Below are 24,724 nucleotides of genomic sequence, written 5' to 3' on the forward strand. Positions count from 1 at the left end.
CCTAGAATGCCTTCCCTTCCTATTTTTAATCCAGTGAACTCCTACTCATCCTTCAAGACCCAGCCCAGATGCCCTCTGACTCTTCCCCAAGCTGAGCTGGTTGTTGCTTCCTCAGCACGTGGCCAGGACCTCAGCAGCACCTCTCTCAGAGTCCTTACCCACTGCATAGATCACTTGCCATCTACCTCTGTCATATTCTTCCCGCCATGACTCTGAGCTCCTCCAGGAAGGGACCTTGACTTACCCTTGAGCCTGCAGCAGGTTCTAAAGAACTAACACTAAGATATCTAAAGAGCTAGCGCTTACTAAGTGCCCACTATGAGCCTAGGCGCTTTGCTGACGTTTTTTCACGTACCCCTTACCACTCTCCTGTGAAGCAGGCATTGAACATCCCCATTTTACAGATGAAGAAACTAAACTGCTTGAGTTAAAATAGCTGACAAGTGATGTACCCCACTCCAAGTGCTTGCTACTCACTTGAGTAGATCTGAGTTCTTCTATGGGAGTGACCTCCTGTTCACAGAATGGCACTCAGCTCATGGCCAGGCGCCCGTCCTCCTTTCTGGACCCTGCTCCTCCCCGACCTGGGGACAGCCGTGCTTCCTCGTGTTCCTCTCCTCTCAGTGACCTTTTCTCTAGCCCCACGCAGCCAGGCTCAGGGTGGATGGAGCAGCAAGCACATGGGGATTGGCAGGTGGGGGGGCGGGTTGTGGGAATGCGGGGGACATCTCTGCAGCTGCAACTTCCTGGGAACCTTGGCCGGGATGCTTTCTGAAAATCAGCACCTACCCCAAGGAGAAGAGAAGTGACCTAATTCACAGTCTTGCTTCCTCTTCCTTTGGGGGAGGGTGTGAGAGGTCGGGGTGCAGGCGGCAGGTTTGTGTGTGGGGGGTGGGTAAGTGGGGTGCAGGTCGAGGGCCCCTTGTCCTCCACTGGCCGGGCTGGGGGTGGACCCTGCAGGGAGGGTGCTCCTCCCGGGGACCCGCACCTCTGGGGACTGCAGGCAGGGTCAGCCTGGTACCGGGGCCGAAGGAGACGTCACACTTTCCATCCTAGCTCCACCCCCTCCCCCAAATAAACATCCCTTGAGCTTTGAGGGCACTGCCCAGGCCCTGGCCGCTGGCTTCTGAATGAAAGGCCTGATTGAGCGGCTGCTGGAAAGGAAAACAGCAGCCAACACGGGTGAACCTATAAAACCCAGAGGGTTTATTTTCACTCCCAAACCCTAAACCAAAGCAGTTTCTCCCCTGGAACTGACCCTGAGGTGGCTGGAGGCTGTGCGTGGCCACTGGCTGGCATTTCTCAGAGGAAACTCCTGTGTGAATCAGGAATGTCTGGGGTCTGGGGAGGGTCCGGCACGGGGGAGTCTGTCGCTGGCGTCGTCTTCCAGCCTGCTCGCTGGCGTCGTCTTCCAGCCTGCTTGCTGGCGTCTGCAGCCCGGAGGGCTCTCCTTGGGAAGCGCTCTGACCTTGCTGCCCTGGGCTTTTCCCCAGCGGGGCCCCCATGACGCTGTGCTGTGCCCTCTGCTAGTCCCTTGTGTGGTGGGCCTTGGGGCTGCCACAAGGCCAGTGCTCTCTCTATTTCTTCTCCTTGACTGAAGGTGTGGGGGACAAAGGAATTGTCCAGGAAACACTTGTTGACTAACACTGAACTCGGTCAGGGAGGGAGGCTTGTGGAGACACTGCCATCCAGGCTGCCTGAGGATTTTGCCTTGGGTGGGGTTTGAGTGGAGGCCCGGCGTCAATTCTCTGGACCACTGGAAGGGCGAGTGTGCCGTTCTTGTGTGCTTATAAGTGTGTGTGGCCAGCATAGTGATTAGGTATAAAAAATGTGAAATGATGCTTAATTCAAATGGCTTCTCTTACACTGGGACAGGGTTGCCACTGCTGGGTGAGCATCTGGAATACAAACTGGATCTACTTTGAACAGAAAAGACAGGACTCCAGAGGACTTAGAAATCACTTGTCCTCAGTGCCGTACCTACTGGGCAGCATCGTGGCTGTGAACAGCGGTCAGAGCTGAGTTGCTCTTCCCTGTAGACGGATATTTCTCAAAGGGGATCAGGGAGTGCGCTGTCTCCTTTGCCCTGTTATACTCCAGGGAATTCTGCTTTGCCTCGACCCCCAGCCGGCGACCACCGGTGTGGTTTGAGGGAGCCATAGGCTCTGCTTACAGAGCTGCCGCCAGGAGGGAGGACCCTTGGGCAGCTCACATTCCAGGGTATGGCCCTTAGCTTGAGGCACCCAGAAACTCCTCCTTGAGAGTCTCATGGGTCAGTGGGCTCAGGGGCCCCACTTGGTTAACAAAGGAGATGAGAGAAGGCTAGTAGGTCAGATGCCAAGTTATTCATTTATGGGGGTAGAGTGTCTGCCAAGAAAGCAGAAGGTCCTGTGCCCTCTTTGCCGGCCTCGTGGTTCCAGGGAGGTCAAAGCTGTGTGCTAGTTGGGTGGTCCTGAGGGGCGTTGCTGCCACGCCAGGCCACAGTGAGGTCTGGTGAACCATGGTTGGCCCACAGCTGAAGTCACCTCCGTGGGGACCAGTGCTTTCGTCTCCCCCAGATCCAGACTCTGGCTTGGGTGGGGCTGGGGAGCCCTTGCTGGTGGGCTTCCTCTGTCTGGACTCCAGTCCGAGCCCACCCCCTCTTTTGAAGCACAGCTTTCTGTTAAGTTTGGCTTTGGCTGGGGGAATTCTCCCAATGAGCTTAAGAAGCTGTTTTCCAAGGTGTGCTGGAGGCTTGTGAAATGCTCCACTTAAAAAGGGTTCCCGAGCGAGAGAGACTGGGAAACACTGCACGCTTAGCGATTTACGAATCACGGTGGCATTGAAGGCTGGGGTGGCTGCAGGAAAGGAGTCTGTTGAACGTGTCTAAGCGTTCCTTCATCCCCCGAGAACTCGCCTTGCGAAGAACACATTTTGGGGAACTCTGATGGACAGGATTCAGCCCAACTCGCTGAGCACGAGTCCAGGACCGTTTGCGATTTGCCCGCCTGCGTCCTCCTCCCTGGGGCCCCGGGGTGCTAACTTCCTCCCCTCAGACAGACTTGCTGTTCCCTGAGTGCTGTTTGGTGCTTTTGCCAGTGCTGTGCTGGGTGCCTGGCCGCCCCCTTCTCTTTGGTCCACCTCTTTGGTCCACCTCTTATTCTTGAGACTTGGGGTTGGAGACCGCCTTTGGGGGTACTGACTTGACGCCACCAGACTCCAGGGCGTACCCCCACCCCTAGCGCCTTGAACGCTCCGCCGTGAGACTGCACATCGCTTTGTATTGTAACTGATGTCTAGTTACCACTTCCAAGCAGCAGCCATGATCTTCAGAGCCCGGACCGTGTCTCGTACACCTTCATATTCAGAGCACTGTGGCTACCTACCATATGCGGGTCAGTCAATAACTGTATGGTGGATGAATGACGGATCGCAGGTAATGCTGGAGCGAACATCTTTGTTCATATAGCTTTATGGTTCATTTGGATGATTCCCAGAAATATGGGAAACAGGGTGTAAACAGTTTTATGTTTTTCAGGTCATACTGCCTGATGGCTTTTCTAAAGGGTTGCTGAATTGCTTCCAGCAATAAAGGAGAGTACCTATTTCGTCAAATATTTGCCAACACTGGGTTTTATAAATCTAAACGATTTTTCTTAATTTTATAGGAAAAATACTGCTGTATTGCAGTTTTTGTTTGCAATGCCTTGATTACTGGCAGTCTACTCCACCCTGTCTTAAGGGCCCTTTTCCCATGTTCGTGGCAGGTAGAAGGAGCACTGACTACGAGTCAGGGAGTCTGGTCCCAGGCACCTGTGAGTAGGGGCTAGTGGTCTTCCTGGGGCAAAGCTCCCTCTTCTGACAAGGGGTATGATGACACCTGCCCTGTGGTCTGAGCAGTTGGAGGGAGGGCCTATGAGGGAAGCTTAGTGTATTGTGACTGCAGAAGGGTCCTCCTTGGAGCTCCGGGAAGGCCTGAACAGCAGGGATCAGGCACAGGGCTGCAGGGCCAGCAGTCACCTGCCTGGGGCCTCCTGTGGTGATGGAGTCCAGTAGAACCTTGTGTGTTCTTGGCTGGAGCTCCCAGGGCAGCCTGTGGTCCTCACAGAGCTCCGATCCAGCTTCAGTGCCGGGGGTGCTCCGTGTGGCTTGGCAGGTGGGGCCGGAGGGCTGAAGCTGGCCCTCCCCTACCGGAGTGGCTCTGGGAAGAGCTGGCCTCTCCCCTCCCCTCCACCTCTCCCTGGGATCCGCCGCTCCATCCTCCCGGCTTTCCTGGCAGAGGCGTGTGTCTGTGCGTCCGTCTGGCTTCCCTTCATCTGACCACCTTGCTTCAGCGACACCCCACCGCCCTTGTTTCTCTTTTCTGAGGGGCTGGGCCTTGTGCGGGGAGAGGCCAGGCCCCAGCACACAGTAGCGCAGTGTCTGGGGCCCAGGCCTCCAGGCCTGCTCCTTACAATGCCTTTGTTGTGTGTTTCCCCCGCCCCGGCGGGCGGGGCGAGCGTGTGGGTCTGGGTGAATTTTGTTTGAAAGCCACCCCCTCCCTTTCCCCCAGTGCTGAGCTCATTGCCTGCGCTGATGGGGCTGCTGGAAGGAGTCGCCTGCTCGGGGGCCAGCGTGGGGGGCGCTGCCAACACCAATACAGCGTGCATGGCCGCCACAATGTGCAATTGTGATCTTTGTGTAAACGCGGTCGGTCTGGGGCCCGCGCGCTTATAAAAATAAAGCCTTGGGAAGCACAGGGGGCGGGAACAAAAGGGGCTTTTTCGCTGGCTCTCGAATATGGTTTTATTTATCGGAACGCGCCCTCTTTTTCTTACTGGAACCGGGGAGAGGTTCTCTGCCGAGCTTGGAGCTGATGGTATCACAGCCAGACGGTTTCATTAAATGCACAGACGCCGCTGGGCCCTGCCAGGGCCAGGAAGGGAACGGCTTGGGCCAGCCCTGCCAGGCTGGTGCATGGGAAAGGAGAGCCCCATGCCAGGGAGGCTCCCACCTGGTGGGCGTGGCAAGATGTGGTGGGCATGTCTCCCCTGCCCCTTCTTCTGCCAAGGGCCTCCCATTGCCCTCTTCTACCTCCAGAATCAGGTTCAAAACCAATTTCCTACAGGAAGCCCTCCCAGATTGACCCCAGTTTGTTTTTGTGCCTGAAGGCTGGCAAGCTGGTCCTAGCCTGGTGGCTGCCTCCTGTTAGGCAAACCCAGCATTGTTCGGCCAATGAGTGCCCGTAGCTTCTGTTTCCTAACGTGAATCCTGCACCACCACCCCCGCCCTTAAAACAAGCCCTTTGGGCAATAGCCAGAATCCTGGACCCTGTCCGCCACCCCATCTCTTGATGGAAGTCCTCCTGTTGCCCACTCCAACTTTCCCACGTCTTCAATAGCCACTCTGCCACCTCCTGTGCAGTGGCTGTGGCATGCCACTTGGACTCTGGATGGCCAGGGAGAGACTGGCCTGCTCCCCTCCCCTCTGTGGGGAAGAGCTATCTCCCCGTCTCAGCCCCAGGACTGCAGTTGGACAGCCCGGCTCTAGATGTCCGGCGCTGAGGCCCTCTTGAGTCACGTGGGGGCTGCCCTGGAGGGTGCAGAGGATGCAAGGTGCTACAGGATGGAGGAACTGCCAAGGGTATAGGGCATGTGATAGAGCATTTGGGCTCAGCCCTGCCAGACAGCTAGCTCCAGCTGCCAGCCCCTGGATCCCCAGACTTCCCTGTCCACATGCCCTCAGCATCTGGCTCGTCGAGTCTTACAAAATGGCAAACTGGACCCTGCCCCCTAATGAGAGAAGTTGGAGGAGCCCCCTCCTCCGAGCCCTTTGCTCTTGTCTCAGATTACATGCACTCAGTCCCATGGGATCTTCTCTGGCATTGGTTTCCAAGTGGAGTCCTGAAAGGCAGCATTAGCAACACCTGGGAACTTGTTAGAAATGTCAATTCTCAGGCCCCACCCCAGACCCGATGAAGGAGTCTCTGAGGGTGGGACCCAGCAGTCTCTGCCAGCCTTCCAGACGACTCTGCTGCATGCTCACATTTGAGAACCACTGCCCTAGAATCTTCTCTAGTGATGCTTTGGGACCAGGCAGAGGGAATACCTCCTGGGTGGGTCCCAGGCTAGCATGGCTGGGGCCAATAGGCTGGAAAGTAGTTTGGGGGCGTCAGGGAACTGCAGGGATCTTAGGGTCCCCCTCACACACCCCCACCGCTCAATAGCCCTTGAATCCCTTTGTTTCTCTCTAGTGCCCCCACCCATCTAAGCCCCCACCCTCCCTGCCTGAACCCCTGCAGTAGTTTCCTAACTGGTCTCCCTGCACCCACTTCTGCCCCCTCCAGTCTCTTCTCCAGGTGGCGGCCACAGTTAGCTTGCTGAAATGCAGACTCAGCCATGCCAGATCCCTCTCTCACACGCCACTGCACCTCCTATGTGTTCTTCAAAGCATGATCGAAATTGTCATTTTATGTTTGTTTGTATAGATTACCGTTTTGCTCCAAATGTATCCTCAGCCCCTAGCACCTAGCCCCCGGCCTGTCATGCAGAAGGCACTCAGTCAGTAAGTGCTTGTTGGATGAATGAATGAATGAATGCACAATCTATTCATTTTGCCTCCAGCAACCAGCCCAGGAAAGAGCCCAGAAGGGAAGCTCTCTGGATCTTTGTGCCCACTCTCCGGGACCTCGGTCCCATCTCCATCTCCCCATGGTGGCCACCGGCTGGCCTCACGGAGGATGGAGGTGGGGGGGTACCCCCAGGATAGGGCTCCAGCCTGGACGTCGGTGCTCCTGAGTGGCAGCCACAGCTCTGCTCCAGCTTTGTGGCTGCATGACTCCTGAACGGGCGACTCTCACGTTCTCCGTTGTGTCCCATCTCCCTTCTCTGTGCCTGGCCCACACAGATCCCTATGCAATCGTCTCCTTCATGCACCAGAGCCAGAAGACGGTGGTGGTGAAGAACACCCTGAACCCCACCTGGGACCAGACACTCATCTTCTACGAGATCGAGATCTTCGGTGAGCTGGCCAGCATCTCCGAGCAGCCGGCCAGCATCGTGGTGGAGCTGTATGACCACGACACCTATGTGAGTGTGCCCACCTTCCTCCCCCGAGCCCTCACTGCCCACCCTCTCCAGGGCCCAGGGGAGATGCTGCTGTGAGGGGTGGGTCCCCAACGAGATGGGAGTTCCCCAAGGCTGGGGCTGATGGCCTCTCCCCCAACCCCACAGGCAGTGGTGAAAACTGTTTTAGAGTAATTGAAAATGAATTGCCACATGTGTGCTGTGCCCACGGCAGAGAGAGGGTACAGATCTGGCAAGGGTGCTTGGCTGTGGTCAGGAGCCTGGCTTTTCTCTGTCTCTAACTTGCTTATAAGACCCCAGGTCGGTCCCTTCTCCCCATCCGAGGGCCGCTTTGACTCCACACACGGTTATCAAGCACTTGTGCTGGGCTGGGTGGCCCCTCATGTGGGGTTCCCCGGCCAGGTGGGAGCCGGGGCTCAGGAACCACCAGGCAGGGACTCCTCCAGGGAGCCAGTGTGAGGTGCAGGCGGGGCCCTCTCTGCAGGACCGTCGCACAGCACAGAACCGCTTGTGCTGGCGGGAAGGCTCTGTGGTCGTGCCCCCCAAACGAGGGCCACTTGCCGTGTGTGTTGAGAAACCGAATTTTATTGTTTTAGTTTTAATCCATTAAACTTTAAGTAGCCACAGGCGGCCAGTGGCTCCGGTATTGGACAGCACAGCTCCGAAAGGTTCCCAGGAGAGAGAGGGCTGTGGGCTGGAATGTGAGGGGCTGTGGGAAGACCCAGGCCCTGGTGGAAATGGGAGATTGGGGTGTTGGGATGAGGCAGGGGTGTTAGCACAGCACGGGGGCCAGTGGGAGATGGAAGGATGGGGAAGGCAGGCAGGGAAGGAGGAGAAAGGAGTACGAGGCCAGGGGAGCGGGGAGAGTGGCGGAGTCAGGGCGACATGTTACAAAGGAGGGGTGGGATGCTGTTGGAAGAGAGAGACTGTGTCGGCCGAGGGGTGTGTGGCCAAGAGGCCCTACCTGGGTTGGGGGTGGCAGTAGATGAAAGGGGAGGGGCTAGGGCTTCACAGATGCTTCTAGAAAGGGTTGCCATGACTGGAAGGGAGAGCGTGGTGACCAGGGGTTGGGGGAAGGTGAGGCTGATCAGGGTGCCCCACTGGCTGGTGGTGGGCAATGCGGGCCTGGGCTGGGGAGGCTGACCTGTAAGCTCTGCCCTTAGAAGGAAGAGCTGGCTCCGTGGGGGCCGAGCAGCTGGAGGAAGGGTCTTTTGGGGATTTGTGGGGGAAGAGCTCAGGACCTGGAGCTTTTGGGGCAGGAGGAGGTGGGAGGTGGCAGGGCCTGGAGGGGGGCCAGGGCCAGGGGACTTTGCAGAAGCAGGTGTGACTGCTGGTGCAGGGCGGGTGGGAGGCTGGCAGGACACAGCCTCTCTCTCCCAAGGGCACCTCACCTCCTCGTCACCAATGGAACTCTATCCCCTTTGGGCCAGTGCCCGGGAGGGATCCCGGGGGAGAAAGCCATGGCCTTTTCTGGGTGGGTGGGCCCCCGGGTCCTGGGGGAGAGCAGAGCTGTGCTCATTGATAATATAGTCAAACGGGGCTGTACCTGTTGGCAAATATCCATTGCCCTGAGCTCCTGTTGTCCTGGCGGCCTGGCCTCTGTGAGGACTCCCCTCCCCGAGCCTCTCCATGACCCAGCGACTAGAGGGCAACGATGGGTCCAGAGGAGCCTCCAGGACCCCTCCCCGTGCTGTGGCTGGTGACCACTCTGAGTGGTCTATGCTGGACTGTCACCCGCTGGTGTGGGCACTTATGCAGAAGCTGGTGGCCACTCCAGAATGGCTCTTGGCAATGTCCCCAGCAGTGATGTGACTGCAGGTGGGGATGCCTCCCAGTCCTGGCCTGGGTTTCTCCAGATGAGTGCCTTGGGCGAGCCACCGAGGCTTACGACAGCTGTGGCATCATCTGGCCGAGACCCACGTTCTTTCTGCGGCCCCTGCCCTTGGGGGAGCTAACCACAAGGTCGGAGTTCACCGGTCCGCAAGCTCACTCTATCCTCTAGTCAGTGGGGAGCCATGGAAGGCTCATGAGTAAAGGGAATGATAAGATGAAAACATCATTTTAACAAGACTCATTTAATTGGATGAGCACGATCACAGTCTCCCCATGTGGAAACTGGGGGGATTTGAAGGTGAAATGAACAGGAGATACACATTCCTGGGAAATGTCAAACACCTCTCCTGCTGAGGGCATTAAAGAACTGCTAGGAGGCTGTCACTCTCGTGCCCAATGGGCTTAGAGCCTGATTACATTAAGGCAAGGTGAACGCTCGTTGGACATACAAAGGGACTTGTGGAACATGATGGGAATTCAGCATTAACAATAGTGGCAGGAGGCCACTCGCATGCTGCCCTCGCATCCCCCTGAGGGAAGCAGAGCTCACCGTCTGCACCAGGGGCTGCCCTGACTTCTGAGGCCCTTCCGAGTTTGGGAGGCCAGCTGTAGGTCTGGTGACTGCTCTGAGGCTGCCAGAGCCCTGGGCAGGGGGACGCTGACTTTTCTCTCTCTATGCTCGGTCTAGGGTGCAGATGAGTTTATGGGACGCTGCATCTGTCAGCCGAGTCTGGAACGGATGCCCCGGCTGGCCTGGTTCCCGCTGACCAGGGGCAACCAGCCGGCGGGTGAGCTGCTGGCCTCTTTTGAGCTCATCCAGAGAGAGAAGGTGAGGCTGGTCCACGTCCAGATCCAGGAGGCCCGGCAGGGAGCTCCTGGTGGTGGAGGGTGAGGGCCCAGGCAGGGGATGGTCTGATAGAGGGGAGGGGGCTTAGCTACATTCTTCTTCCCCCACCAAGGGCCTGCACTTAGTGGAGAGCACTGAAGGGCCACCTCTGGATGTGGGGCCTCCTGCTGGAACCGATCTTGCCCATCTTTTCTGAGCCCCAAATCAGGACACGATCGAACACTGGGGTGGAAATCTGAACTGTGTTATTACGTCTGAGTCCTCTGGCCATTGGATGTATTTTTCTCTGGGTTATATCCTGACGTGGTTTCTGGAAGGGGGACCTCTGTGAGCTGGCTAGGGTGCCTGATTGTCCGGGGCAGGGGACTCCAGGGACAGGTGAGGGCAGGACCCCTGTTGCAGTGCTGGCTCTACCACAGCCTCAGCCAGCCGATTCCCCGCTGTAAAATAAGGGGTTTGGATTAGAGCCCCATCTTCAAACTTGCTCTTAGTGGGATGTGAGCCCTAATATGGAAGCCGGCTAGAAGTGAGGCTACTCTGGCTGAAGTGTCTGGAGGGGACACGGCATACTGCCAACCTGGCCTCCCCTGCACTCGCTTACCAGGCACCTCGCAGGAGTCCCTAGTCCGCCAAGGAAGAGTCTGCGAATCCCTGGACTGTCTGATCACAGACATGTTCCATGAGTGTCATTTTGTGGTTGGAGATGTGTTTACCTGGCCAGGGCAGAAAGGTGGTGGGGCCTTGGGTGACGGGCACCTAACCAAAGCTCTTTTTCTTCACCCAGCCGGCCATCCACCATATCCCTGGTTTTGAGGTAAGCCTCGCTCTCACCTTCGCTTCTTCAACCTTGCCCCCTCCCGGTGTTTGCAGCCCCCTCCCAGGCTAGGAAGGGGAGCAGGTGTGCACCACCACCATCCTGGCTTCAAGCCAAGCAAGGCTCGGTTGGGGCCACAGGGGCAGGGTGGGTAGGGGCTGGGGTCCCTGCCCAGCTCTGGCTTTCCCGCCTTTCTCCCCTGAGAAGTCCAAGAATCACAGACTCAGATGGAAGGGACCTCATGGTCATCCAGCCCAGTGGCTCTCAGCTGGGCTACATGTTGGAATCCCTTGGGCAGCTTTAAAAATCAGCAGTGCTCAGGCCCCACCCTAGACCCAGTGAAATCCCATCTTTCAGGGTGTGGCTCAGGCCTTCGTATCTCTCAAAGCCGCCCAGGAGGTTTGAATGTGCAGCCTGGGCTGAGAACCATCGACTTAGGCCAGCAGTTCTCCGCGTGGCATCACCCGAGGTATTGTTAGAAATGCCAAACTTGGGTCCCACTTCAAACCTATGAAGCCAGCTCTGAGGGCAGCACAGAAACCTGGGCATTGTCGAGCCCCGCAGGGGATTCGGACGCGCGCTCACGTTTCAGAAGCTCTGATTCAGACCGTAGTTCCCAACTCAGTGTTCCCACTAAGATCCGGTTTTATTTCCTCTACTAGTTATGGAGACTTCATTCCCTCTGCCCTGCTCCCCTTCCTTCTCCTGGGGGTCATGAAAAATGTAAACCTTTTACTGGTACCCAGGCTAATCTGATTCAGGAATCCTCTGCCCGGCCAGGCTCAGCTGCAGCTTTGAGAAGTGGTCGTTTGGGCTCTGTTTGGGTGCTTCTCCCCTTACGAGGCGGGGAGCCCAGGCAATCTGCAGACAGTCCTTACAGTACAAGCCCTCCTTGCCCCCTGCCCCCACTCCACCCTCTGCCTCTCCCCCCACCCCTTCTAGTCTCTCTCCCTCTCCCTTTCCCGCTCCCTGTGCGCTCCAAGCTTCTGCTCTCAGCTCTGCCAGCCCTGGGCATGTAGGTTGCTTCTCCTTGGTTCTCCAAGTCCACATCTCCAGCAGTGGCTCCAGGGATTCAGGCCTGACTGCCTCCTGGGGCTGTTACGCAGGGTCCGGGACCTTCCCAGCACCTGTCTGTTCGTCATTCTCCTTTCTCCTGTCACTTCTAGAGATGCCTGGGCTCCAGGTTTACGCTTTGGCCTCTCCCACCACTCCCTCTGCATCAACGTTTGTTGTACCTACTTTCTCAGGGACCACGTAGAGGGCGCGTCTGGGAAGCACATCACCCTCACCCTAGATGGGAAGTGGTTTCTGTTTGCTCCTTGTAGGGAGACATCTGGCGTGTTGATCTCTGCCCCAGCCTAGTGGTCCTTGTCACTAATGGTAAACTTTTACTCTCCTTCCTCTCCTCCCTCCACCATCTCCTGGATGTGGACTGTCCCATGGTGTGGTCCAGGTGCAGGATACATCAGGGATCCTGGAAGAGGTGAGCTGGCCCCTCACAGCTGTGGCCTGTGGCTGGGGATAGGTGGGCAGAGGCAGAGGGAAGATGAAGGCCATGCCCTGGAGTCTTCCTGGTTCCTGGTACTCCAGTGTGCCTCTGTCACGTGGACCCCTGTCTGGATTTAATTTCCCACACTCTGCGTGGATCCGGGGCTGCCTGGGGTGTGTCCTGGTGTGAATCTGGCTCTTAGGTGGATTGCTGCTGTGTTGGAAGCCACATTTGCCCAGACCCCTGGGACAGCAGGGGTCTCAACCGGCTGAGTACCAAGTGGCATGTTTTCAAGAATAAAATGTTCCTAAGGGACCAGAGTAGTCAAGGAAGCCTTGCTGGTGGAGGTGGCGTTAGCCGAACATTGTCGTAGCGCTTAGGAAGAAGGTGGGGAACGTGCCTATGGCCCAAGGGACCAAGCACCAGGTTGGGGCCCGGCTGCTTTAGGGAACGGGGCAGGCTGGGGACTCCTAGCTTCTGGGAGAAGTTTGGGGTTTGCATCCAAATGGAGCGAGGCTTTGCCCTTTGCTCTGCGGGATGAGAAGCCCATTTCCTTATGGCCTCCTGCACATCTGTGAGCAGGTCCTCAAGAGTGAGCTGAGGCAAAGGCCTGGGCAGAGAGACAGGAAGGAGAGCCCTGGTCAGATGGGGGTGGGAAAAGGGCAGCCACTTCCTGCCGTCAGGGAATCCCCAGGCTGCGAGCGAACACCATTTGACATTTTCAGTGCAATTTGGACTTGAAGTGCAGGGTCAGGATGTGGGATCCGCCGGCCCCGCGCCCCTTACCTCACTTCCTGCAGCTCCCAGACCGAGGTGGGGTCCGCCAAGTGAGCTGGCCGCAATTGCGCCTGACAGGCAGCCTCCGGCTTCTGGCTGCAGTTGCGAAAGACTGCCGATTTGGAAAGGGGACGAGAGTCCTGTCCAGGGAAGCAGCACGGAGCCCTCTCTCTCGATTGAGAGCATTCTGTGGCCAAAACCCACAGCCTGCTCTGAAGAAGACCCAGCCCAGGGATGAGTTATTAAAAAAGTTAAATCCTTAATAACTGGATTTGTAATATATAACAGTGAAGGCTCAGATTCCAAGAGCAGGGATCTGGCTGTGGCCTTGTTGTCAGGAAGCAAATCAAAATCTGCAGCTTTGGGGCCAGAGCCTGACGAGGGCCAAGTGCCCTGCCGCAGGGCCAGCCGGCCACAGGCTGAGGCGGGTGTGGGTCAGCAGGGCCAGAGGAGAGCAAGTCCTGGGGGTCTGCTGGGCACAGGGCTGGGCCAGCACGTTCAAAGGGTCCCAGGCCCATTAGGATGGATGGAGGATCAGCTGGTCCAGGGAACCGCCCCAGAAGGTGACCTGGTGACCCCTTCATCCCCAGAGGGCTCCCGCCCAGGCCCTGGGGCCCATGGCTCAGCCTCTTTCTTCCCCTGCACTTGAAGGCTAAGACTCATGCCGAGGTCCTGCGTCCTATTTGGTTTTAAGAATCCCCAGGGGCGGGGTGGAGGCAGGTTAGTCTTGCTGCTGCTGCTGCTGGTCCTGCTGGAAGCCTGACGCCTTAGCAAGATTTTTCTGTCTTCTTTGCTGCGGCCGAGCTCCTGCCTGGTATCCCTCATTCAGCCCCCTCCAGACTCCCGGCCTGATCCCTGTGAAGGGCGCTCCAGCCATCCTGGAGGGCTTTGAAAAGCCATGCCGGGAGCTTAGCTTCTGGGCCACTGGCCACGGGGGCCCTCAAAAGTCTGGGAGCAGAGAGGACAGATGGGTGTGTTAGGAAGTCGTCTGGCTGCAGAGAGGTGTGGAGTGGGGAGTGAGGGGCAGGAGAGACCAGCTAGGAGGCTTTTGAGACAGATGTGGTGATGGGGGCCTAGGCTAGAGAGGGAATGGAGAGGGGCGATTGACTCTGAAGCATGGTGTAAGGACAGCCTCTTCGGTGGGGACTGCCTTCCGGCCAGCACACAGCCCACGCCTGTGTGGGAGACAGTGTCATGGATGAGGTGAAAGGCATCTACCCGGGCTGAGCTCTCCTAGAGCAGATGGAGGACAGTAGGGATGGCTTCCTGGAAGAGGTGACTCTGAGCTCTCTTTGGGGGTCCAGGTGGCAGTGCCTCGGGCTGGGGGTGCGTGTCACCGCGTGGGGCCAGTTTGGTGGGCAACAAGATTTCCCCTCCCCCAGGCTGTTTGCCCACCTGGAGCATTCCCTCCCCAGGGGCTCTTGGTTGGGAAGGGGGACTGTTGCATTGTGTCTTTGAGGCTTTGGTGTCTGGGAGACCTGGGTCCTATACGGGTGGAGGGGAGGGTTTCTTTCCAGCTCCCAGCCTGTCTTTCTGTCTGTCACTTGCTGTTTCCCCTCTTCCTGAGCCTTTCTCTTCCCCTTGTCCAGCTCTCCCTTCGCATTTCCCTTTTCCTCTGTTTGCTCCTTGGCCCAGGCTCCCTCTCTCCCTCCTTCTCCCCGCCTCTTCTGAGCCCTCTGTCTCGTTTCTTTTCCTTTTTGTCTGGAGAACAAAGGCGGTCTGCGCTGCCAAGGGGAATGAGTTCAAAGAAACTGCAATTTTAGATTTCCTGAGAAATGGAGAGTGCACAGGCATGTGTGAGTGTGTGCAACTATGTACACTCACGAGAGCATGCACGCGCGCACGCGCACACACACACACACAAACAGCAGAAGAGATGATGGCAGATTCCTTATGAGGGCTCCTGGGATGTGGAGCCTGTGCAGAGGAAGACCCCATCTGGGAACCGTTTAGGTGGGAGCAGGGGCTTGTGGTCCTGAGCACCTAAGGGGGCGTGGTTCGGAGTATCACCCTTGGTTCTGATGCTCCTGTCACGCTCTGTGGAGGCATGCCCTGGTTGAAAGGAGAGCGTCCTCTGTGGCTTTTTTGCTGTGAGTTGGGGGCCAACCAGATGTCACTCCATCCCCTTCCTAATCCAGGCAACAGGCTATGGCTTTTAGTCTGAGATGTACATGAGGTACTCTCCGGCACCCCCAAATCCTCCAGAAGGAAAAATTTGGTGTTTTGCAATCAGGAGAATAAGCCCAGTGGTCCCCCATCCCCCATCCCTCCCCCAAGGCTTTAATTTAAAACACTGTTTTTCCTGGGAAGTGTAATTAGAGCAGCATGCTGTCCCTAACGAGCTGGGTGGGGCAGGCAGACAGTGGAGCCCTCCCAGCCCGCCCCGGCTGCGCCCACATGGAGCTCCCCGCGGAGCTCGGATCTGAGCATCCGGAGGGTCACCTGACTGCCCTGCTGTGTGAGGAGGGGGTCTGTAGGCTACCGGTGGCAACACTGACCTAGGTGGCTGGAGGGCCTGCCCACACTTGCCCCAGCCCTGGGAATGCACGTCTGTCTAGTGTGGTGGCCCCTGGGACCGGGGGAGGAAGCCCCCCTCATGGCTCAGGGGCCTCAGTTCCCTGTACTGAACTGGCCAGCAGGACGGATAGATGAAAGGAGGCAGGAGGTGGATTCTGCTTAAAGTGGGGAGAGAGCCTCATTTGTCCTCGTGTCCTTGTCCTCTTGGTCTAGCTGTCTCGGTAAGCGCCCTGCGCACCTGTAGAACCCCGTCAGTGTAGCAGCCCCACGTCTGCCCTGCGTTCAGGGTGGGTGGGGAGGAGCATGGAAGGCATGGACCCCGCCACGGAAGGGGTCATCTTATTAGCCTTCTATTGTGTGGCTGCCCCTGAGGTCCGTGATCCTCGGAGTCCCCCGGCACACACGGGACAGGGAATCAGGATGTCCTGGCGGTGCTTTCAGTCTACACCCACCCCCTCCCAGCCTGGCAGTGATGATAGGGGTTGCTGCAGCCCACCCCACTGAGGGTCACTGTCCTGGAAGGAGATATCATGCCTCTCAGATGGGCTGGACCAGAAAAAATTGAGAAACTTGGGCACAGGAGTGGCCATCGGGCTGGTGTCACAGGACTCCCAAGCGTGATATGTGGGATACCAGTCAGGACCTTGGGCAACCAGAGCCCAGGGGTGCTTAATTAGAGGTAAAAGAAGTCAGAGAGTAGGGTTGTGAAGTGTTTCTGGGGAGATTTTCTGGAGGATGTAGAGTTTGACCTAGGCCCTGAAATATGTGGTAGATTCTGGAAGATGGCAAAGGAAGCCCCTTCAAACAGAGGGAGGAATGAGCGGGCACGGGGAAAGGAGGGGCTGGTGAGGATGCAAGACTGACACAGGCAAGAGCGTTGGGAAGGATGGGAGAGTGTTGGAGTCGGTTCTTTGTCCCCCATCCCCCTGTCCGTTCGCCCTCTGCCATCCCTCCCTCCCTGTCTTCAATAATCTGTTCGTAAGCCTTTATTTATTGGACAGGGGATAGAGCTGTTGTCCCCGTGTGCAGAACTTCTGGTTTCACAAGGGACACAGACAAATGAACACACAGAAATGACCCAGCGTGATGTGTCTTTCAATGAGACAAGTTGCTCTGGGAACCGTGGGGTGCTTAACTTAAACTTGGGACTCCAAGGAACACTTAAGGGGACATGAAGTCCACGTAGGAGGTAGCCAGATGAAGTGGGCAGAAGAGCCTTTCAGACAGAGGGACCCGTGAGCTCCAACCTCACAGGTACAGAGAGTGTGGTACCTCCTGCAACCTGCTGGCGTTCAGAAGTGGGGGCGCTGTTGAGCATGGCTGGGGAGGTGGCCCATCACTGCCTGGGGTCCCGGAGGGGAAAGTTGGTGGTGAGAGGCGAGGCCAGAGAGGTCAACAGGAGCTAGAAGATGAGGGGTCTTGGAGGCTGCGTCACGGAGTTTGGACTTCATCCTGAGTGGGTGGGTTTTAAACAGAGTGGCATTCTTAGAAAGTCTTCCCTGGCTGCAGAGTACAGCATACATTCATTGGAAGGGGATGTGCAAAACCAGATGCAAGAGATCACTTAGGATGAAGCTGGTGAATCCAGGCAAGAGATGGTGGTGACCCAGACCCAGGAAAGAAGATGGGTGGGTGGGCCTGGGAGAGATTTAGGAGACAGAGCCCTAAGGCTTGGGGATCAATCCAGGGGAAGGAGAGTCAAGGGTGGTGTGGTGTTTTTGGCTTGGAGATCTGGGTGGATGGTGGGGCTGGATTCTGAGATGACATTTGAAGAGAGCAGGTTTTTGGCGGGGGGGGGTGGGGTGGGTTGGGATCTTAGAGAATCCAGTTTGGGACAAGCTCGGTGTGAGAGGCCAGGAGGACACATGGATGAAGTAGCGGTAAGGTTGGAATGTGAGTGTGGGGCTTAGGAGAGATGTTTGGGAGCGGAAAGCCTAGGGGAGGGATGGGCCGAGGAGCAGCGGGGAGGCTGCCAGGGAGACACAGCCAGCGGAGGGTAGAGAGGGTGGAGGGGCCAGCGGTAAGGAGCTAGACAGACGGCTTTAGGAAGGACGACGAGGTCAGCTGGCCAGATGCTGCTGAGGTAGGGAGAGAGATAGGCGCCTGTGAGTTTCCTCTGGGTTGGGCTACAAGCAGGTTGTTGTTAATTTTGGAGAGAGAAGTTTCCAGGGAGGGGGTGCGAGGGGCGGAGCGAGTGCACTGGGCAGAGGGCTGTGTGGAAGCGGGGGAGAGGCAGGGGATGGAGGCAGCCTTTTTCAGGAAGAGAGAGAGGAGAGGGTGGCAGGCTGCAGGAGAGGACACCGAGAGAAGGTATGGATGAGATACCGTCTTGAGACTGTCTTTAAATGCAAGGAAAAAATCCAGCAGATAGTGTGGAAAATTGTGCACTGGATGAGACCGGGTTAGGGAGCCAGAGCACGTGGCGGCGTAGATGCTCAGTGATAATGAGAGGTGCCTACAGGCGGGGGCGGTGCCTACAGGCGGGGCGGTGCGCACAGTGGGGAGGGGACAGAGGACTTCGTGGCAGCTGGCAGGTGTAGGGGAGCCCCTGCAGAGGCAGGGATTCTGGGGAATGGCAACAGGGTGCAGGGAGCAAGGATGTCCTGGGACCCCTGAGGACGGCATGGTGGATGGAGGTGGCCTTGGGATGAGACTGGGGGCCTTGTGCCTCATAAGCTGCCCTGCGGATGCGCCTCTAACCGCTGTCTCTGCTTGTCTCTCCCTCCTGCCGGCCGGGCCTGGCGCTCCACAGCTGTGTGCACCCGCCGTCTTCCTCCAGGGCCTCCTGCAAACGGTACTGGAGCCCAGTCTTCTCCAGGTTCTTGGTCCCTGTCTTCCTCTGTAAGCAGGTTCCTGTGGTGGGGAGCCTGGGCGTCTGCACAGAGAGAGGAATATCCTCACAGGGGACCTGGAGGAGCCCAGAGGGAAAGCGGGACGTGGAAGTGAGGGACAAAAAGGAATCAAAGGGACACTGCCCAGAGTCTGGGGACCAGGAGAGGAATGTTCTGGGGGAAGTATATTCATGAGTTTCCCTGGGTGATTTCAGGACAACATTGCAGCCCTATGAGAAAGGCTTGGTCTTTCTGCCTCCCCACCCAGGAGCCCGGGGCTGTTCCCTCCCTGACCTCTTCTATTTGTCCCTTTCGTCATGGGCTTTTGGCCCTGGGTCCACTGTGGGTTGGGCATCAGCCTTGAGCAGGCCACCAGCAGGCCACCAGCAGGCCTTCAGGCATAAACTTTTTCAGAAAGAGGCGACCCCTGCTGCACAGCTGTTGCAGTAGGTGGCCTTGGAGTGCCAAGGTTGGACGCCAAGCCAGGCGGCCCCAGAGCAGCCAGGCCACCGCGGGCTCTGCCTCCAGCCTCCAGGGGCACCATTCACGTGGATTGTGATGTGCACAGCACCCCCTGGAGTTGTGCCCGTGGCAGCCCTGCTCATCACTCTTTCTCCTGATGGCGTCCGCTGCTCAGCCAGTCTAAAAATATCATGTCACCTGCATTGTGGGTCCGGAGGAAGATGATGAATTCCTTCACTCTGTGCTCTGGGGACGTAGGGATAGTTCTGAAGCCAGCGTTGTTTTGAGAGGTGCCTCTGATGGCTCAGCTCTGCTCAAGTCCCTGGGGGATCACCAACAACATGAGTGATGGAAACAGTGGCACCACCAACAATACAGTGATCATTTTAGTCACTGCTGTTTATTAAGCACCTTCTATGTGCCAGAAACTCTTTATATTTGTTCTCTTGTTAAATTCTCAGACCAATTTTGTAAGAGTTTCGTTATCCCGGATTTTCATGTGAGGGTACTGAGTCACAGAGGTTGAATAATTTTCCCAGGGTCACATAGCTGAGGAGCTGCAGGGTTCAGACTAGGACCAGGGTCCGGTTTGATTCTAGAAATGAGCTTCTTACCACCACAGGTCACGAAGCGTAGCATCATCAGTGTGTCGTTGGCAGGAGTGACAGCTGGGATTGGCTGTGAGGTGGTGAGGCAGGAGGAAGCTGGTGGGTTTCAGTCCTCCAGCTGCTCCCACCATCTGCGTCAGAGCATCTGTAGATGGAAGCACCATCCTTTGAGAAGGAACCCAGAGCAAGTCACTCGGAGAATGAATCCAACGATTCCATCGTTTATTAATGCGATTACCTGAGGCAAGCTGTAAAGCACACAGCACAGCCCTTCTATTTATAGTTAACATTTCCTGAGCGTCAGGGCCTCCATGTATGGATGTGCAGGTTGTGCACTGCGGAAGAGCCCTTGGGTCTAAGGGCGTGCGATTTCCAGTGCAGACATCATGTATTTTAATTTATTATAACAATTTCCAGTAGGTGGCAGTAAAGTGTCTTGTTCTAATAAACTAGTAAACTATGATGATTTTCTGACGTGGAAGTTAAGAGTTTTAAGAAAGGGTCATCCTTCTCTAGTTGTCACAGAGGTGCCATGTGGGCTTCTATTGAGAGTTTACATGAACCAGGCACTCTTCTAAACGTTGTATTAACTTCTCCAAGCCTCCCACTAACCTTCAGAGGTTGATAGTTTTTAATAATCACTTTATAGATGAAGAAAATGGAGCCACAGAGAAGTGAAATAACTTATTTTACTCAGTAAGTAGTGGAGTCAGGATCTATACCCAGAGCCCGTGTTTCTAACCACTGTCAGACTTGGTAGTTGTCTAATCCACAGTAACACCTGCCTCCATTGCCCCGCCTGCTTCCCTATGTATTTCTTCAGGACTCTTGCCCAAATCTTTTTGGCAAACCCATAGCAGGTAGGGTTGTCACAGGCCACGCTCATCTCTGGTCCGTGGTGTGAAGGAGCCTCCCCAGTAGGCCCTTTGGTGCCCCTGGATGGTGGGCCTTGCTGCCCCCTTCTCCTGTTTGTAAATACCCCCTCTGGCCCACAGTGCAAGCATTCTGTTCAGATGTGTCACACCTCAGGACAGGTGTGAGTTTGGGGCTGGAGACGGAACACCAGGGCGGGTGGTAAGTCGGGAGGGTCTGAGCCAGGAGGCAGGAGAACCAGGCTAGCAGGAGGGCACGTGGTCCTCTCGGGACTGAGAGGGGCTGAAGTGGACGTGTCAGGTTGGACGGGGCAGTGCATGTGTGTGCACGTGTGTGCACAAGTGTATGTGTGACAGGGACGGGGTCACCCTGAGCAGCTCGTGGGTGGGAGGAGGGGTGCCCCGGGGCTCATTTGAAACAGGATCACCTGAACCCTGGCAAGGTGCTAGAATTGTGATCCTGGAGGAGATGGTGCCTGAGAAACTGACTTTGCTCTCTCATTTCTGTCTGCCCACTTCTGTGTCCTCGCCACTCTGTTTCTGTGTCTCTCCACACGTCCTTCTTTCCATCCCGACTGTCCTCCTTTCTTGTCTTTCCACCTTGGTCTCCCTCCTGCCTTTGCCTCCATTCTACCTGCTGCCCTGCAGTCGGAGGACACGGACCTACCCTACCCGCCACCCCAGAGGGAGGCCAACATCTACATGGTCCCCCAGAACATCAAGCCTGTTCTCCAGCGAACCGCCATCGAGGTGAGCCCGCCCCCGTGGTGGGGTGGGGACTGTGGGCAGCCGGGCCCTTCCTCTTCCTGGCCCAGCCTTTCTGGGGCCTGGGGCCTTCCCAGCTGCTGTCCTCACTCCGTGCCCCCAGATCCTGGCGTGGGGCCTTCGGAACATGAAGAGCTACCAGCTGGCCAGCGTGTCCTCCCCCAGCCTGGTGGTGGAGTGCGGGGGCCAGACCGTGCAGTCCTGTGTCATCAAGAACCTCCGGAAGAACCCCAACTTTGACATCTGCACCCTCTTCATGGAAGTGGTGAGCCCGACCTCCCCGCCGTCCCCTTCCGGAGTCCTGGTGGTTAGAATATCCTTGCGGCCCCAGGCGGTCTGGGGTCTGGCTCCCTGCGGGATTCTGAGTGGGTCACGGCATCGCTCCCACCTCACTGGAGAATGGGAGGAAATGCTCTCTCCTCCCTGGAGGAGTTGAAGCCTGCGAGCAGTGCAGAGGGGGCCAGCTCGGCCCCTCCTCCTCAGATCCTGAGTCCACGGAACTCCCAAGGACCCATCCGTGGCTGTTTCCCCGCTCAGGGCCGGCCTCAGCCCCCCCGGTGCTCCCTGCCAGGTCTCTGAGCTTCCAGGATTCCTCCAAACCTTCCAGGACCTGGTCCTCCCCCAGCCTGGGCCCCCGCGGAGGGGCTCACCCTCGCGGCCCTCAGGCCTCAGCTCCCTCCAGCAACCTGGGCTGCCTGGGCCTAGTGACCAGAGTAAGGCAAGTCTGAGGAAAGGAAAATGGTTTGCAAGATGAAAGTACTATAGAAATTCCAGGCCCAGTGGCTGTCAACAGGAGCCTCCTCCTGGCTGAGCCAAAGCCGCCACCGAAGGAGAGCATATAAATTATTTCAAGTTGTGTTCAAAGTGCTTTTAGGGTTGGGGGGAGAAGAATCTGGGTCTGGAAGCCAACTCTTGAGTATCCACTTGGGGGGGTCTGTCTGCGAGAAACGTTGAGTCCCGGGCCAACTTCTCCCTTCTTCCCTTCCCCGGCCAGTGAGGGTTCAGGGAAAGTAGACTTGTTTTAACTTTAGGCTGAGCTGGATGTGTTTGGAAGGTAAAACTGTGAGGGAAAAGTCGGCCTCTGCCTACAGCATCCAAGAGGCAGACAGAAGGGGCGTGTGGCTTCTGCTCCACTGGCCAGCTCCTGGGCTCGGCAAACCACCCGTTTGGATCGCTGGCTCTTGGGGGTTATGTGTGGGTTGAGAGCATTTTCTGCACCTTGGACTTGCCCTGGGAAGAAGGGCTCGCCTTCCTCTGAGACCTCCCAGAGATGGGGTCAGGCTGCTGCCCAGAGCTTCCCTCCCCCTCCACCCAGATGCTGCCCAGGGAGGAGCTCTACTGTCCCCCCGTCGTGATCAAGGTAATTGATAATCGCCAGTTTGGCCGCCGGCCTGTGGTGGGCCAGTGTACCATCCGCTCCCTGGAGAGCTTCCTGTGCGACCCTTACTCAGAGGAGAGTCCGTCCCCACAGGGCGGCCCAGGTAGGGGAGGGGCTGTTGATGGGGGCGGGGAGGCAGAGGGGGCTGGGACAGGTGGACTTCCCAGCTTACCGGGCCCTGAATGAGATGACCGGAAGGACGGGTGGGCATCTCGTCTCCCTCAGGGCACCGTCTGGCCCTGGGCTGGGCCCCCCAGGAGAGGTTGGGGGGGTGGATGCTGAGGTGGGGTGTGGTGCGGAAAAGGCCGAGGGAGAGGGAGATTATGGGATCAGTGGGATGAAGAGGGAGCTAGAGGGAGAACTGGGGAGACGGGGAGCGTGACGGGATCCGGGAGAGGGAAGGATGGCTGGGAGGAAGAGGGAGACACGGAGTGAAAAGTGTGGCAAGACAGAGGGCCGAGTCTTGTGTCTCAGGAGGGGTGAGCCCCTGAGGGAGCCGCCTCTCAGGCCTGGACACTGCTCCCCCTACAGATGACGTGAGCTTACTCAGTCCTGGGGAAGATGTGTTGATTGACATCGACGACAAGGAGCCTCTCATCCCCATCCAGGTACGATGGGTCCCCGGGGACAGACACTGGCTCCTTCCAAGAGCTGGCTTGCTTGCCCTCTCCCTGCCCCTTGCCCTCCCTTCCTTCTCACACGGCCTCCATAGGACACTCTCTCTGCAGCCTGGTGGCTGGACACCTTACAGATGGACGGCCCCAGTTAGGAGCTTTCAGTCTGGTTGGGAGCAGATTGGGGGTTGCAGGGGAGACTGTGTGGTCTTCTGGTCAAGACCCAATCATTTCCCCCAAAGCATATGAGAAAAATGGCCCCACTACCTGGAGGGCGCTCTCCTGGAAATCACCCAGGAAATCAGGGTGGAAGGAGCGAACGAGAGAGAAGGAGGACAGGGTGGGGAGTGACCGGTAGCCTCTGGGGTGCCCCAGCCCCATCGCCTTACCCAGCTAGGGCCCTCCTTGGGGGCAGATTCATCTATGGGCTTGTGCTCTGTGGCACCTGGCAGGCAGCTTGAAGGAGGGGTGTGCGTCCAAGCCAGTGGTCCCTCTCACCCCATTGCCTCCACCTGCAGGAGAGGAAGGGGGCCAGGAGAGGGGCCTTACTGCAAGGGTGTCCAACCCTGTGGGCAGGTAAGAGGCAGCCCCTGGCTATGTGCTCCACAACAGGGCGAGCTGGTGACCCGGCCACCAGTGCCAAACAGCATGGCAAGAGGCCTGTGGCGTCTCTTATTGAGGGGGGAAGCGCTCTCTTCCCCTTGGGCCCTGGGCTGGCTCAGACCACCCAGTCCTTCCTGCAGTGGAGATGGAGAAAGACCTCACTGTGGGCACCAGCCTTGAATAGCTCCGTTCCAGGTTGTCACCCTCCGCTCAGCTTCTCTTGATTCTGGCCGCACCCCTGGCACGTGGGGCTCCCAGAGCTTCTGGGCTGCCCGGAGGCAGAGCCTCCCAGCCTGTGTAGACAGTACTTGTGCTCAGGCCCACAACCTGTTTGTTCACTGGGGAGGGGGTGGCATTTCGGGAGGGTTTTTTTTTTTCTAAACCATCAGTCAGATATTAGCCTTGAGAGCAAGAGAACAAACTTGGGTGTTGGGTTGGGCTCGGGGTCCTCGAGACTCTCCCCGAGATGTGCTTACAGGGGCTTCCCTCTGACATCTAGGGCTGATTTCTGCTTCTTTCTCACGCGCTCATCTCCTTCACCTTTCTGCCACTTCCATGGGACATTTCTGGTGTTCAGTCCTGGGCCTCGCTGCTGCTGAGACAAGAGCTTCATAGCTGCTTTATAGTTCTCTGGTGCTAAGCGTCCTCAGAAGCCCCCAGCTCTCCGTTCCTCCTGCCTCTGTGGCTCTCCAGGGCCCCACCCCAGCACGCGTTCTGCTGGGAGCACCTTCTGGCCAGCTCCCAGTCATTCTTTAGGTGTGGTCACCTCCTTCCAGCATTCTGCCCGGCTCCTCCACTTCTTCTGCAAGTCCTGTCTCTATCTTGGTCACTGCGCTTGCCTTAAGTCCTGCAGCATCTTTCCTAGACTAGGCTCAGGGAAGTGACTAGGGCTCATTCCTCTTTGTGTCCCCAGTGACCAGCACAGGGCCTGACTTAGAGGAGGCGTTCGAAGAAAGTCTGCCTGGGTAGATGGATGGACGGATGGATGGATGGATGGATGGACGGATGAGTGGATGGATGCATAAGTAGATGGGTGGCTGGGTCGGTTACCTGCCTACTCTCTGTAGGGGTCTAAGGAGGAGCTTCTCTTGACTGGGGAAACCCAAATGGAAATTGCAAATACACAGAATTCAGCTACGCTCAAGGCTAGTACCTTCTGGCCTGGGTGGGTGTTCGTAGCTGAATGAGGCAGCTAATTAGCCCCAAGCTCCGGGCGCCCTGTGCTGGCTCCCGCTTCCCCCACCCCCGTCAGCGGGCCGTCTGAGTCTGTG

The 24,724-nt window shown here is 57.3% G+C and overlaps 1 protein-coding gene across 9 annotated transcripts in view; it reads left to right on the forward strand.

Annotated features, from left to right (window-relative positions):
• DYSF (dysferlin) overlaps positions 1 to 24,724 on the forward strand; it is a gene marked incomplete at its 5' end in the record, with an annotated part of 221,707 nt that overhangs the window by 129,722 nt on the left and 67,261 nt on the right. For 8 of the 9 annotated variants that reach the window (XM_082852027.1, XM_082852030.1, XM_082852032.1 and 5 more), the window contains 8 exons: positions 6,865 to 7,046; positions 9,565 to 9,705; positions 10,508 to 10,537; positions 11,991 to 12,020; positions 20,742 to 20,843; positions 20,962 to 21,123; positions 22,174 to 22,339; positions 22,768 to 22,844. In XM_082852027.1, coding sequence (XP_082708153.1) covers positions 6,865 to 7,046; positions 9,565 to 9,705; positions 10,508 to 10,537; positions 11,991 to 12,020; positions 20,742 to 20,843; positions 20,962 to 21,123; positions 22,174 to 22,339; positions 22,768 to 22,844 — 890 coding nt within the window. Of the gene's footprint in view, positions 1 to 6,864; positions 7,047 to 9,564; positions 9,706 to 10,507; positions 10,538 to 11,990; positions 12,021 to 18,072; positions 18,115 to 20,741; positions 20,844 to 20,961; positions 21,124 to 22,173; positions 22,340 to 22,767; positions 22,845 to 24,724 lie in introns of all 9 variants that reach the window. The other variant, XM_082852028.1, reaches the window with a different exon arrangement.

The sequence above is a fragment of the Leucopleurus acutus genome (genome assembly GCF_964270905.1).
Source record: "Leucopleurus acutus genome assembly, chromosome: 12".
Lineage (NCBI taxonomy): Eukaryota > Metazoa > Chordata > Mammalia > Artiodactyla > Delphinidae > Leucopleurus > Leucopleurus acutus.